This window comes from Hemitrygon akajei, chromosome 14 (genome assembly GCF_048418815.1).
Source record: "Hemitrygon akajei chromosome 14, sHemAka1.3, whole genome shotgun sequence".
Lineage (NCBI taxonomy): Eukaryota > Metazoa > Chordata > Chondrichthyes > Myliobatiformes > Dasyatidae > Hemitrygon > Hemitrygon akajei.
This window is the reverse complement of record NC_133137.1, coordinates 20,057,875-20,072,259: the sequence shown is the minus strand read 5'-3', so window position 1 is coordinate 20,072,259 and position 14,385 is coordinate 20,057,875. Positions and strand designations below refer to the sequence as shown.

Sequence of the window (14,385 nt, the reverse complement as noted above, 5' to 3'; positions counted from 1 at the left end):
GACCTCCAGCACCCAGGGTTGTCCTTTTCTCACTGTTACCATCAAGTAGGAGGTACAGAAGCCTGAAGGCATACACTCAGCGATTCAGGAACAGCTTCTTCCCCTCAGTCATCTGATTCCTAAATGGACATTGAACCCTTGGACACTACCTCACTTTTTAAAACATGTAGTATTTCTGTTTGTATACTATTTGTATCATATTTCTGTTTTTTGCATGATTTTTAATCTATTCAATATATGTATACTGTATAAAGTATACTGAATAAGATTTATTTATTTAATACTATTATTATTTTATTTTTTTCTTCTATATTATGTATTGCATTGAACTGCTGTTACTAAGTTATGTCACATGCCGGTGATAGTAAACCAGATTCTGATTCTGATTCTGATCTCCCTCCAGTTGTAATGTGCAAATTAAACAGCAGGAAAACTACTTGCTCCAGGACTGTATCATCCTTTGGAGCATTTCACACAACAGGGAGCTAATTGGAATGCCTTTCAAGCAGCAGACATTTTAAAACAAAAACATGCTCTGTGCCCATCGCGTGCAAACTTACAGTGTTCCAGCTTGGAAATCCTGTCCCAACAGTTTTCAACAACATATCACGCCCAATACCAGTACTACCACTCTGGTATTCTTTCTTTCTTTATCCAACTCTGTTTTTGTGGATAGTCTTTTACATTATACCAGTAAAGTTCTGATAATCCAACACACCTGTGACTTTGGAGGTAGAAGATCTGCAGGTTTTTTTGGACAGTTGTATGTTATTTTTATTAGTATCCAAACAATATTTTAAATGTTGTACTGTAATAAATTTTGCAGTGAGCCTTCTTTAAAGAGTGCATAGGAATCTGCCCCCTGTAAACTTAAAGGGAGTGTGGGAAGAGGGCTGTTCTGCTGTTGTCTTGGTGCTGCAAAGCAGAGCAGAGTGCCAGTAAGACTGTGTCCACGACAGAGCTGTTGTGGTGGGAGGTGTATTGCAGTGGTTCCAGGTCCCTGTTCAAGCAGGAGGTAATTCTAGCCATAAGCAATCTCTCAAAGCACTGTATTACAGCAGGTGTGAGTGCTATTGGGCAATAGTCATTGAGGCAGCTCACCCTGTTTTTTGGGCGCTGGTATAATTACTGTCCTTTTAAAGCAGGTGGGAAGCTCAGACCACAGCAGCAGTGATAGGGAGAAGATCTCCTTTCACACTACTGCTGGTTGATTGGCACAGGTTTTCAGTTTCCAGCCTGGTACGCTGTTGGGGCCTGATACCTTGTGAGAGTTGGCCCTCTTAAAGGATCATCTGCCATTGGCCTCCAAAAGGACGTCCTTTTACAACTGAGGTGCAGAGAAATTACTTTAGTCAGAGGGTGGTAAATCTGTGGAATTTGTTGCCACGAGCGGCTGTGGTGGCCAAGTCATTGGGTGTATTTAAGGCAGAGATAGATAGGTTCTTGATTAGCCAGGGCATCAAAGGGTATGGGGAGAAAGCAGGGGAGTGGAGATGATTGGATGAAGTGGATCACCCATGATTGAAGGGCGGAGCAGTCTCGATGGGCTGAATGGCCTACTTCTGCTCCTATATCTTATGGTCTAATGGTCTTATGATTGATGGTGTGCTTAGTTATCTCTGTTATCTTAGCCAATATTTATCCTTCAGGCAACCTCATGAAAACTATAAAATTCTTACTACAGTTCTGTTTGGGTGAGTTTGCTGTACACAGATCGGCAGTCGTACTTCCTACATTATAACAACAACTAAAATTCAGTAGAACTTAATTTGGTTTTTAACATGGTGGGGCTGGGGGGCATGACAAGTGCTTTGTGAGTTCAAATTTCTTTTCTCAGTAAGAGAATCTGAAAAACAGCTTTCGTGTGAGAATTAGGGAAAGTGGATATGACTGGCATCAATGTCTATTGCTTCTAAAGTATATATTTTTGCATCTTCAAAAAGATGGACTTTTCCTTTCAAGTAACTTGCGGTAACTCAATTTTCAACGTTAACTGTTCTTTTGTAAATAGTGTTATTGAACTTAGTTTATAACCACTAAATATTTACTTCTTGGCTTGCAGTATACCTGTACAAACACTCTTTGACTGTCACCCAGAGGGTGGAATTGAAGCTTTAGCTATGTCTGATGATGCCAAGTACCTTGCAACAGTTGGGACAGGCTCAGTTCAGGTGCACAACTAATAATTATTTTTCAATCCGTTTTATCTCCTTCGAATATTTTTTAAATATAATAATTTTAACATAATATATAAGGGAATATTTTAACCTGGTAAGTACAGATTTTTTTTAGTGAAGAACTCATCTTTAATTACTTTTTTAACATTCCCCAATATTGTCATAATTTTCAAGGCGTCAAGTAAGCTATAAAATTACACCAAATAATAACTGAAATCATGTACTCCAGTAGAATCTCATACTTTAAGAAGGGAAAACACAATGTCATGAGCCACTGAGAGAAATGATAGTTCAGCTAATTTTTGTTATCTTGCAATCTCTGCCAGAGAGTACAAGCACTGAGTGTTTGGATGAATACTGCTTGCACCTGGATTATTGCTGAGCTTGACTAGTCAGTTAATCCTTGATGATTAGCCACGTTTAACAAGATTTGTCTGTATAGATATGTGATTGCTGATACGTAGACCTGGAGCCCAGAGCTACTCAAAACCTTCAGGAAAACAATGTAGAGTGGACAATTAAAAGATTCCAAGTACATTTATAATCAAAGTACGTACACAGAATACAATTCTGAGATTCATCCTTCCCCAGTTAGCCATGAAACAAAGAAACACAACGGAACCTGTTCAAGAAAACTTCAAGCACCCAACGCGTGGAAAAAAAGAACAAGTAGTGCGAATGGCAAAAAGCGAGCGAACAGTGCATAGAATATCAAACATCAAACCAGGAGTGTTCAGTTTAGTTCAGTTCAGCGCCATGCTGCTAGCCCACTGCAGGCTGAAGGGCCTTTCTTCGCTGAAACGCCCCCAGTCCACATTGATCAAATCGCTCAAAAGCTGGAAAAAAAAGAGTAACCGGGTTCCAGAAACACATGCAGCAAGAACCTCAAAGCCCCCAAAACAAGTCCACAGCCTCTCCAATCAATCGTTGCAATGTGAATCCCAAGATTCCTGCACTTTCCTCCACTAGAAGCTAGCGAGAGGGAGAGTAAGACTGGTTAAATGCAGGCAGACGGTGCCAAACCCTCGCCCGTCCCCAGCTCTTGTCCTTATCGACTTCACCCTTTCTTGACTCCTCAGTCAGAGAGAAGCCATGGAATTGATCAAGCAATTCCTGGCTTCCAGACCTCACCGAACTCTCCCGGAGACAGCAAAGAGCAAGATCGCTCTATTGGCCCTAAAACATATCATCAAAATGCAAATCACGGGTTCCAATCGCTTAGTTGTAGAATCATATTTGAAAGAAGTACCGGTAGTTGTTTTGTGAACTGTCTGCAGGGCATCACCATTGGTCATGTTGTTTGCTGGTGCAATCTTGTTCTGAATTAAAAGACAAAGGATAGAATAAGTGGGCTCATTATTCTGCCTCATCTCTGTTCAACATTAGATAGATAGATAGATACTTTATTGATTCCAAAGGAAATGACAGTGTCACAGTAGCCTTACAAGTGCACAGATATACAAATGTTAGAAGAGAAGTACGAAAGAATAAAAAATAAAGTTACTTCAAAGTATAACAGGGCAGGGGGGGTCATCACTTCCCCAACTATAGGTTGACACATTATAGAGCCTAATGGCCAAGGGTAAGAATGACCTCGTATAGCGCTCTTTGGAACAGCGCAGTTGCCTTAGTCTATTACTAAAAGTGCTCCTCTGTTCAGCCAGGGTGGCATGCAGAGGGTGAGAAACATTGTCCAGAATTGCCAGGATTTACTGTAGAGTCCTTTGTTCTACCCCAGCCTCCAGTGTGTCCAGTTTGACTCCTATAATAGAGCCAGCCTTTCTAATCAGTTTATTGAGCCTGTTGGCATCACCCGTACTGACGCCATTGCCCCAGCACACCACTGCAAAGAAGATTGTACTGGTGACAACAGACTGATAGAATATATGAACTGAAGACTGCATACTCCAAAGGACCTCAGTCTCCTCAGCAAGTAGAAGCAACTCTGGCCCCTCTTGTACACAGCCTCTGTGTTGGTGCCCCACTCAAGTCTGTCACCCAGGTGCACCCCCAGGTGCTTGTCTTAGCCAGAAGATAGGTACTCTCACAGCATTTTTGATAGGCAAATTTTTAAATAGCATCTGGATGAGCACCTATGCGCTATTGACCACGTGCTGGTAATCGTGATTTGTATAGATTGATACTTTAGCATGGACGTGCAGTGCTGTGTGATTCTATGACTATATTCAGTATCTCCCAGGAATTGCTTGGTCTACAGATGACTACAGTATGTAGGAGGGTTTCAGTGGCAGATAAACCAAGATGAGGATGGAAATGGTTGATGCTATGCATGTGAAAAGAAGGAGAGTTTGTGCTGAGGTTTTGAGGATGAGGTAATTTGTCAGGGTTCACGTCAGTCTCAGTTTGATGCAGAGTCAGGTTAGAAGGATGAAATTGCAGATGAGGATCCGCAGTTTGTAGCAATTGATTTAATCTTTCCCTTATTAAGCGGCAGGTAACTGCAACTGATCCAAAACTAAATCCTGGCAAACTCGCTAATGATATAGGTAGTGGAGGAGGTAAATATAATATTGGGAGGCAGTGGTGGTTTTCATGGTTCTGTGTGGCAGCATGACTTTGTGCAATGTTGCCAAAGGGCAGCTTGTGTATAATTAAGGGGTCGGGAGAGAAAAGTCATTTTGAGTTGAAAAGCTAAAATCAAAAGGATGAGTAAAGAACTCATTGCTGGGGATGCTCTCACAATGATTTTATTTAATGAGTAGAATCAAACGCAAATTATCCACCAAACTGGATAACGTGGTTAAGCATATATTGAGTTTAGAGAAGGTGAGGAAGTATAAAGCACTCTTTGTAGAACCTTATGCATTGTTAGCATTATGCACCATAGACTCAATCGCAACCAGGGGCGTATCTAAGGAAAATAGCGCCTATGGCAAGCACTGAAATTGCGCCCCGTCCAAACATCTGACATACATCTTTTAGATAACTTTACCATAATATCAGCTCAAAAATACAAGTCAAGCTTGTTAATCTTTTAATTAACAAATTATGGCACTACATGAAAATTATAACTGCACCTTCCTTGCTTTCACTGATGCAAATTGGTCTATGATGTGATCAAAGTCAGTTTTTTCAGTTTCTTCTCTTTCTACACTCAGCAGAGCAAGATCACAGAGTCTGCCTTGACCCATGGAGGCTCTCAAATACGAAAGTATTAGTTTTAACTCGCTGAATGATCTCTCACAGCTGGCAATAGAAACTGCGATGGTTAGCATTATCTGAATAGCAATGCGAAGATTGGGGAAGATGCTCTCATCTCCATACTGAACAATAAATTCAAGAAGCTCTTCAGGTCTTGATATTTTCATGTTGACCTGCCTTGATATCAACGTTCTGCAATCCAAAATTTCTTCATACAGCTGCTGTCCATCAACATCAGAGCTGTACAATTTGCCCAAATTTTTGCACTTCTTCTTTAGGTCATTACTGTCGGCGCCGGAACACAGTCCCTCGACATCGAGAAGGAACCCAAACTTGGTGTCAGTGTTGTATAAACGAGCAAACCTTTTGTCTATTTCTCTGTGAAGATGGTTGAGTGTTCCCTTCATGACTCTTTCCATTTCCTCCTTAGCTGTTAACCCAGTGTCTCCCGAGTTCTCATCAGCCATTCGTTTCTTTCGTCTCTGACATCTTTCAACTTCAATATTCCATTCTTGGCAGAGACCGACTCTTTCTTCGAGTGACTCACTGGCCAGCACTTCCCTTTCATCATAAAAATGATCTCGGAGGGCTTTCAAATCCAGGGCAGCATCGTGGAAGTTCATCCTAGGATCCTGCAGCCTCTTTTGAATATAGTCAATGTGAATGAGTATTTTGTTCCAAAATTGTAGCAAAATCAGAAAATCGTAACTCAACATGCAGTTGTACGGCTGCCTTGCTCTTGTTTCACTGGTCTCGTTTTCATTGTCTATCATGTCCTGGAGAACATGAAATATCTCCTCAAGTTACTTGTTGACGGGCTTCACTGCTTCTGTCCTTGCACTCCACCTGGTTTCGGACTCCGACTTAACAACCACAGGCATGGCGTTTTTGAGTTTTTCCCAGCGCTGTGTTGAACGAGAGAAAAACACATAGAGAGCTTCGATGGATCCAAAAAATGTGACCATCATTGTATCCTGCTTGGCTGCATGTACACCCACCAAGTTGAGTGAGTGAGTGTTGGAATTCACAAACACTGCCAGGTTGTTTTTCTCACTTATTCTTTGATGAACATCATTTCTGTGTCCAGCCATCATAGCAGCATTGTCATATCAGTGTGACTGACAATCTTGTAGCTCCATTTCGTCCTTCTCTAGCTGTTTCAAGATGTCTTCAAACAAGCTCTCAGCATCCTTCTGGCTTATCTGGATAAAACCAAGGAAGGACTCTCTAACACGGACTGTTTTCCTCTCAAAATCAACTTCAACATACCTCACTACTTCTGACATCTGCTCACGGTGTGCCTGATCAGGAGTCGAGTTGAACATGAGATTATAGTACTTGGCTTTATGAATGCTCCTCAGTAAACTCTGGCAAATAGTGGGTGCCATCACCTGGATGAATTCGTTCTGGACACCCAGTGAAAGATAAGATGTGGATCCAAATGAGTGAGGTGTTCTTTTATGACAGGGTCAAAGATGGCCAGTGGTTTCAGTAAGCCAAGGAAATTTCCCACATTGGAGTCATCGTCTAGCTGAAGTGACTCCCTGTGTCCTCGCAAAGCCAGGGTTCTGAGTCGCAAGATATTTTATGCAGTGAAGGATTCTTGTCAAGATATCACGCTATTTCTGCTTTTCCTTCTCAATCTGTGACTGAAATACCGCGTCAATAACTCCTCTGTTTCCAGCTAAATTTCTTTCCATTTCTTTCCACTGTGTGAAGCATTCCCGATGATTCTTGGCATTTTCAAGAAAACTAATCCTTTCAGGTGCTTTCCTCTGGTTGAATCCACTTTCCTGCTCCAATGAGGATTGATGGTCTGACCAGGAATAGAGAAGACAACAGATACAAAATGCAGACTTTTTAGAAGGGGAATAGACCAGCCATGAGCAAGTCACTTCCTCACCACGACCATTTCCCAATTTCCTCTTGAACCAAGTTTTGTTTATTGGGCGGTTATTTGTTGGTAGGAAAAGCCCCTCACTGTTCTGGAAATACTTCAAACCCAGCTTTATTATTTCTGTTCTCAATGCATCAGGCAGAATTGCTTTTCCAGTATCCTTGTCGCACTTCAGAAGTCCAATGTCGTGCTGTTCAATCACTTCTGGTATGACAGTTTGAGGCTCTTTGACACCATCCAGTTCACTGGGTTCAGTGTCGTCGGGTTCAATCTCGTCAGGTAAAATCTCGTCAATAAACTCAACATCACCACCACCACCATCGTCTTCCCCTCCTGTCATGTCCACGTTCTCTGTGGCAGCCTCACTCTTAATCTCATCATACTCGGATTTATCTGACTTGACTTCCTCCTTGGCTTCTGACACAGTTGTACTTGATCCACCTTCGGATTCTAACAAACTTGTAGCAGGTGCAGGCAACTCCATGGAACGTGTCGAACTACTTGTTCCGGGCTTTTCAAAGAAGGGCATGAAGAACTTATTCGACTTCTTGGCTTCCTCCACCTCCAACTTTCGTCTCTTCCATCTTTCAGCTCTACTTTCCTTCTTCTTCATGAAGAAACGTTTCAGGGTCTTCTTACACAATGCTCTGAAATAAGGCCATCCTAGTGCTTCTCACCCATGATAATCAAGGACAGATCATACATCTGAAGAAAATTCTTTTTTCACTATCTGAGGATGGCTTGTCTGACTTTAATAGAAACTTCAAGTGGCGCCCAGGGCACGTGGCATGCCTGCCATACCTTAGATACACCACTGATTGCAAGTAATCATTTGCACACACAGTAGATTTATAATTTGTGACTTTGGTTTGAGATGTTTTAATGCTTGGAGAGGGGTCTGAACAGGGAAATAGAAATTATAAATTCAGAGCTGTGAAATTCGTTAGAAATATTTGCATCTTCTTCAGTGCTTCTTTCATTGTGACTAAAGCCATGTGACTTATGCTTTTCTTTTAAGCGAGTATCTATATGGGATTGGAGTTCAGAAAGTAAAGAACCACTTTGTTCTGTGGACCTGAGTCCTGCCTTTGGCCCTCAGGTATGCTTTACGTTATACATTACGATGTTTTTGCATCTGTTCATACAGTCACAGAGTTCTTCAGCATAAAAACAGGTCATGATGACCACGATGTCCATAATAGTGTTCTACACCAATCCTTTTTCTCCCCATAAGATCCATATCCTTCAACACCTTGCCTAACCTCTTAAATCTGATTCACCACCTTCTCTTGTAGCAAGTTCCAGACAAAGGCCATCCTTTGTGTAACAACAAAGTTCCATAAAATCCCCTTTAAAACTCCTTCCTCTGACATTAAACCTACACCAGAAACCTTCTACCATTAGAAAAAGTCTTTGAATATCTACCTTATCTAAGCCTCTAATAATTTTGTGTACCGCTATCAGGTTATTCTCTCCCCCCCCCCCCCCAACCTTAGCCTTCTGCACTCCAAGCAAAATAAGCTCACCCTATCCAACCAATCATCATAACTAAAGTCCACCAGTCCAGACAACATCCCAGTGAATCTCTTATGCACTGTCTCAAGTTCAATCTTATCCATCCTATGGTGTGTCAAACCTGAACTGCACATAATACTCCTAGTATGACCTAACTAGTGTTTTGTAAAATTGCAACATAATATCTCAACTTTTAAACTTTGTGCCCAAACTATGAAGGCAAGAATGACTTATGCCGCCTTCAACACCCTGTCTTCTTATGTTGCTGATTTCAGGAACCAATCAACTCGAAGGTCAAGGTCCCTTGTAAGTTAGAGTCATAGAACACTACAGCACAAAAGCAGGCCACTCGGCCCATCTAGCCAGTGCTGAACCACTAATCTGCCTAGTCCCTTCATCCTGCACCCAGATTATAGTTCTCCATCCTCCTCTCATCCAAATTTCTCTTAAAGGCTGAAATCAAACCCACATCTGTCACTTCCATTGGCAGCTCATTCAATACTCTCATGACCCTCGGAGTGAAGAAGTTTTCCCTCATGTTTTAATTAAACATTTCACCTTTCCACCTTAACCCATGACCTTTGGTTGTAGTCTCACCCAACCTCAGTGGGGAAAAAATGGGCTTTCATTTACCCTATCTATACCCCTCATAATTTTGTATACCTCTGACAAATCTCAAGTCAAGTCAAGTCAACTTTTATTGTCATTTCAACCATAACTGCTGGTACAGTGCATAGTAAAAACGTGACAATGTTTTTCAGGACCGTGGTGTTACATGACGCAGTACAAAAAACTAGACTGAACTACGTAATTTAAAAAAAAACACAGAGAAAGCTACACTAGACTACAGACCTACACTGGACAGCATAAAGTGCACAAAAACAGTGCAGGCATTACAATAAATAATAAACAGGACAGTAGGGCAAGGTGTCAGTCCAGGCTTCGGGTATTGAGGAGTCTGATAGCTTGGGGGAAGAAACTGTTACATAGTCTGGTCGTGAGAGCCCGAATACTTTGGAGCCTTTTCCCAGATGGCAGGAGGGAGAAGAGATTGTATGAGGGGTGCGTGGGGTCCTTCATAATGCTGTTTCCTTTGCGGATGCAGCGTGTAGTGTAAATGTCCGTGATGGTGGGAAGAGAGACCCTGATGATCTTCTCAGCTGACCTCACTATCTGCAGTAGGGTCCTGCGATCCGAGATGGTGCGATTTCCGAACCAGGCAGCGATGCAGTTGCTCAGGATGGTCTCAATACAACCCCTGTAGAATGTGATGAGGGTGGGGGGGGGGGGGTGGGAGATGGACTTTCCTCAGCCTTCCCTCAATCTTCTATATTCTAGGGAATAAAGTCCTAAACTATTCAACCTTTCCCTATAACTCAGGTCCTCAAGTCCCATCAATAACTTTGTAATTTTTCTTTGTACCATTTCAATCGTATTTACATCCTTCCTGTAGGTAGGTGCATAATACTCCAAATTAGGCCTCACCAATGTCTTATACAATTTCAATATAACATCCCAACTCCTGTACCCAGTACATTTATTTATGAAAGCCAATGTGCCAAAAGCTTTCTTTATGACTTTATATAGCTGTGATGCTACTTTCAAGGAATTATGGATCTGTATTCCCAGATCCCTCTGTCCTGCTGCACTCCTCAGTGCCCTGAGGCCCCATGTGCCACCTAGGCACTAAGGGGTCAGATGACGACGATGATTCCCAGATCCCTCTGTTCTACTTCACTCCTCAGTGCCCTACCACTCATTGTCTTAGACCTCCCCTAGTAATGAAGTGCAACACCTCACACTTGTCTGCATTAAATTCCATCTGCCGGTTTTCAGCTCATTTTTCTAGCTGGTCCAGATTTCACTGCAAGCTCTGATAGTCCTTCTTGCTGTCCACTACACTCCCAATCTTGGTGTCATCCACAAATTTGCTGATCCAGTTTCCCACATTATCATGCAGATTGTTGATTATAGATGCCTTACAACAATGGACCCAGCACCAATCTCTGCATCACACCACGAGTCACGGGCCTCCAGTCAGAGAGGCAACTATCTACTACCACTCTCTGGCTTCTTCTGCAAAGCCAATGTCTAAAATAATTTACCACCTCATCTTGAATGCCCAGCAACTGGATCTTCTTGACTAACCGCCCATGGTGTATCTTGTGAAAAGCTTTGCTAAAGTCCATGTAGACAACATCTACTGCCTTGCCTTCTTCAACTTTTCTGGTAAGTTTCTTGAGAAACTCTGTCAGATTGGTTGGACATGACTTACCATGCATAAAACGATGTTAACTATCCTTAACATCCAAATAATTATATATCTGGTTCCTTAGGATACCTTCCAGTAATTCTCCCATTACTGATGTCAGACTCACCAGCTTATAATTTCCTGGTTTATTCTTAGAGCATGTCCAAGTGGTGAAGGCATTGGTCTAGTGATCTGAAGGTCACTATTTCGAGCCTCAACTAAGGTAGCATGTTGTGTCCTTGAGCAAGGCACTTAACCACACATTGCTCTGCGACGGCACCGGTGCCAAGTTCTATCAGTCCTTGCCCTTCCCTTGGACAACATTGGCGGTGTGGAGAGGGGAGACTTGCAGCATGGGCAACTACTGGTTTCCCATACAACCCTGCCCAGGCCTGCGCCCTGGAAACTTTCCAAGGCGCAAATTCATGGTCTTGTGAGACTAACGGATGCCTATTATTATTCTTAGAACCCTTCTTAAACAGCAGAACAACATTAGCTATCCTCCTACACTCCAGCACCTCACCTGTGGCTAAGGATGTTTTAAATATCGCTGTTTGGGTATTTGCAGTTTCTGCACTAATCTCCCACTGTGTCGGAGGGAACACCTTGTCAGGCCCTGGGGATTTATCCACCGTAATTTGCCTCAAGATGGCAAACACCTCCTGCTCTTGTAAACTGTATGGGGGTCTATGACCTCACAGCTGCATTTCCTCACATCTATAGGCTCTGTGTCCATTACACATGCAAAAAATCCACTTAAGATGTCCTCCACCTTTTTCAGCTCCACATGTACATTACCACTCTGATCTTCCAGAGGACCAATTTTGTCCATTGATAATCTTTTTGTTCTTAATATTTCTGTAAAGGTATATCACCACAGTTCGCCTCTTCTGTCCCCTTCCCTTCTGAGCCACAGTGCCAGACTCAGTGCCAGAGATCAGCTCACTGTGGCTTCCTCCTGGAAGGATGTTCCCCTCCCCCCACCACCCCAGCAGTATCCAGAATGGAATACTTATTATTGAGGGGGACACCACTGGCTGCCTATTCCTATTCCCTTTCCTGACAGTCACCCAGGTACCTACCTCCTGCCACTTGGGGGTGACTACCTCCCTGTAGCTCCTATCTATCACCTCTTTGTTCTCCTGTATGAGCTGAAGGTCATTGAGCTGCAGGCTCCATTTCCTTAACACAATCCCTAAGGAGCTGCAGCCCGGTGCATTTCGTGCAGATGTAGTTATCAGGGAGACTGGAGGTCTCCCAAAGTTCCCACATCTTGCATAAGGAACATACTGTACCACTCTGGACCCATTCTCAGTGCACTAGTTATGTATTAACAAAGTAAAACTTACTGGAAACCTACTTAGCTCCTGTGTCTATGCTTGTCCAAGCCTATTAAGCCAAAGCCAGATCACTCTAAAACTGGCCCACTCCAACGATGGCCGCTTCAACAATGGTCGAACAACACATACAAAATGCTGGTGGAACACAGCTGGCCAGGCAGCATCGATAGGGAGAAGCGCTGTTGACGTTTCGGGCCGAGACCCTTCGTCAGGACTAACTGAAAGGAAAGATAGAGATTTGAAAGTAGTGGGGGGAGGGGGAAATGCGAAATGATAGGAGAAGACTGGAGGGGGTGGGATGAAGCTAAGAGCTGGAAAGGTGATTGGCGAAAGTGATACAGAGCTGGAGAAGGGAAAGGATCATGGGACGGGAGGCCTCAGGAGAAAGAAAGGGGGAGGGGGGAAGCACCATAGGGATACAGAGTTGGGGAAGGGAAAGGATTATGGGACGGGAGTACGGAGCTGGAGAAGGGAAAGGATCATGGGACGGGACCCCCTTTCTTCTCCCGAGGCCTCCCGTCCCATGATCCTTTCCTTTCTCCAGCTCTGTATCACTTTCGCCAATCACCTTTCCAGCTCTTAGCTTCATCCCACCCCCTCTGGTCTTCTCCTATCATTTTGCATTTCCCCCTCCCCCCACTACTTTTAAATCTCTTACTATCTTTCCTTTCAGTTAGTCCTGACAAAGGGTCTCGGCCCGAAACGTCGACAGTGCCTCTCCCTATAGATGCTGCCTGGCCTGCTGTGTTCCACCAGCATTTTGTGTGTAAAGTTTGAATTTCCAGCATCTGCAGATTTCCTCGTGTTCGCTCCAACAATGGTCGCTCCACTTACACTTCCTTTTTTCTATTGGTTCAAACAATGACTAACTCTGGACAGGACTTGCAGTTTTCAAATGCCTCCTGCCCTGCTATTCATCAATAGACCTTTGTCACTTGCCCTATCATTTACTGGAAGAGTCCTACCTCTACTTGACTTCCCAAAGTGCATCACTTTTTGGTGGTTGGGATTAAATTCCAACTGCTCAACTTTCCATCTGACCTGAGTCTTGCTGCAGTGTTTGACAACCTTCTCTCCATCTGCAACATCGCCTATGTCCATGTCATCCACAAGCTAATAATATAAACCAGATCACTGTCTGTACAATACAGAATGTGTAATGTTCTCAAGCCACAATTTTTGGCCAGTTTCTACCAGCCCACTACTACCATTACATAAGAAATCAGACATCTTCCAAAAAGCTTTACTTTTAAGTGTGATATCTATTCTAAATGATTAGAAATATTTACATTTCTATTGTATCTTTCATGGCTTCAGGACAACCTAAAGCACTTGACATCCAATTAAGTACTGAGAAAGTTTTGTTATTTTGGTCATGTAATATATAACAGCCAAATTGTGCAAAAGCTCTCTCATAAACATTTATAGTAAATAATACATATTTTGTTTTTGTGATATTTTTTGAAGGAAATTGTTGTCATAGGACGCTAGGGAAAACCTTTTTTCCATTGATGATTATCACATATATCTTTGTCCTATATTTACATTTCTGTATCTTAGCTATACTTTTGATTATTCTAAGGTTTATTTCCCTTGAATTAAAAATCATTCCAATGCTACGTTTAAAATATACTTCATTTATCTTGAGTAAGAGGCCAATTGGTCATAGGTTATTTATATTTTTTATTCCTATGTTAATTTTCTTTATGTTGTCTATTTTCACATCTAAAATCATTGAAAGGGATTGTTTTTGAAACTGCAAAATCTTGCTTGATCTTGCAACCATGTTTATTTTTTGTAATTGTTCCTTGGAAAGCGATTATATAACAGCACAATCTAAACATGCCTCCAAGAGGACCACACCTTGTCGTGGGGTTCAGAGGGTTGTGTGCCTCAGTGACCCTGAGTCAGGCCTCGTGCTTTGGCTCTTGGTAGGGTCACCCATGCCAAGCAGGTCAAAGGGTAGAGACCAGACTAAGAGTGGCCCACCGGCCCTCCTCGTTCGGAGGTTCAGCTCAGGGCTAACAACCCTGACTGGCCAAT

General features: G+C 42.6%; 1 protein-coding gene across 2 annotated transcripts in view; it reads left to right on the top strand.

Annotated features, from left to right (window-relative positions):
* cfap251 (cilia and flagella associated protein 251) overlaps positions 1-14,385 on the top strand; it is a 71,090-nt gene that overhangs the window by 18,380 nt on the left and 38,325 nt on the right. For both annotated transcript variants that reach the window (XM_073065572.1, XM_073065571.1), the window contains 2 exons: positions 2,063-2,171; positions 8,255-8,335. In XM_073065572.1, the coding sequence (XP_072921673.1) occupies positions 2,063-2,171; positions 8,255-8,335 (190 nt within the window). The remainder of the gene's footprint in view (positions 1-2,062; positions 2,172-8,254; positions 8,336-14,385) is intronic.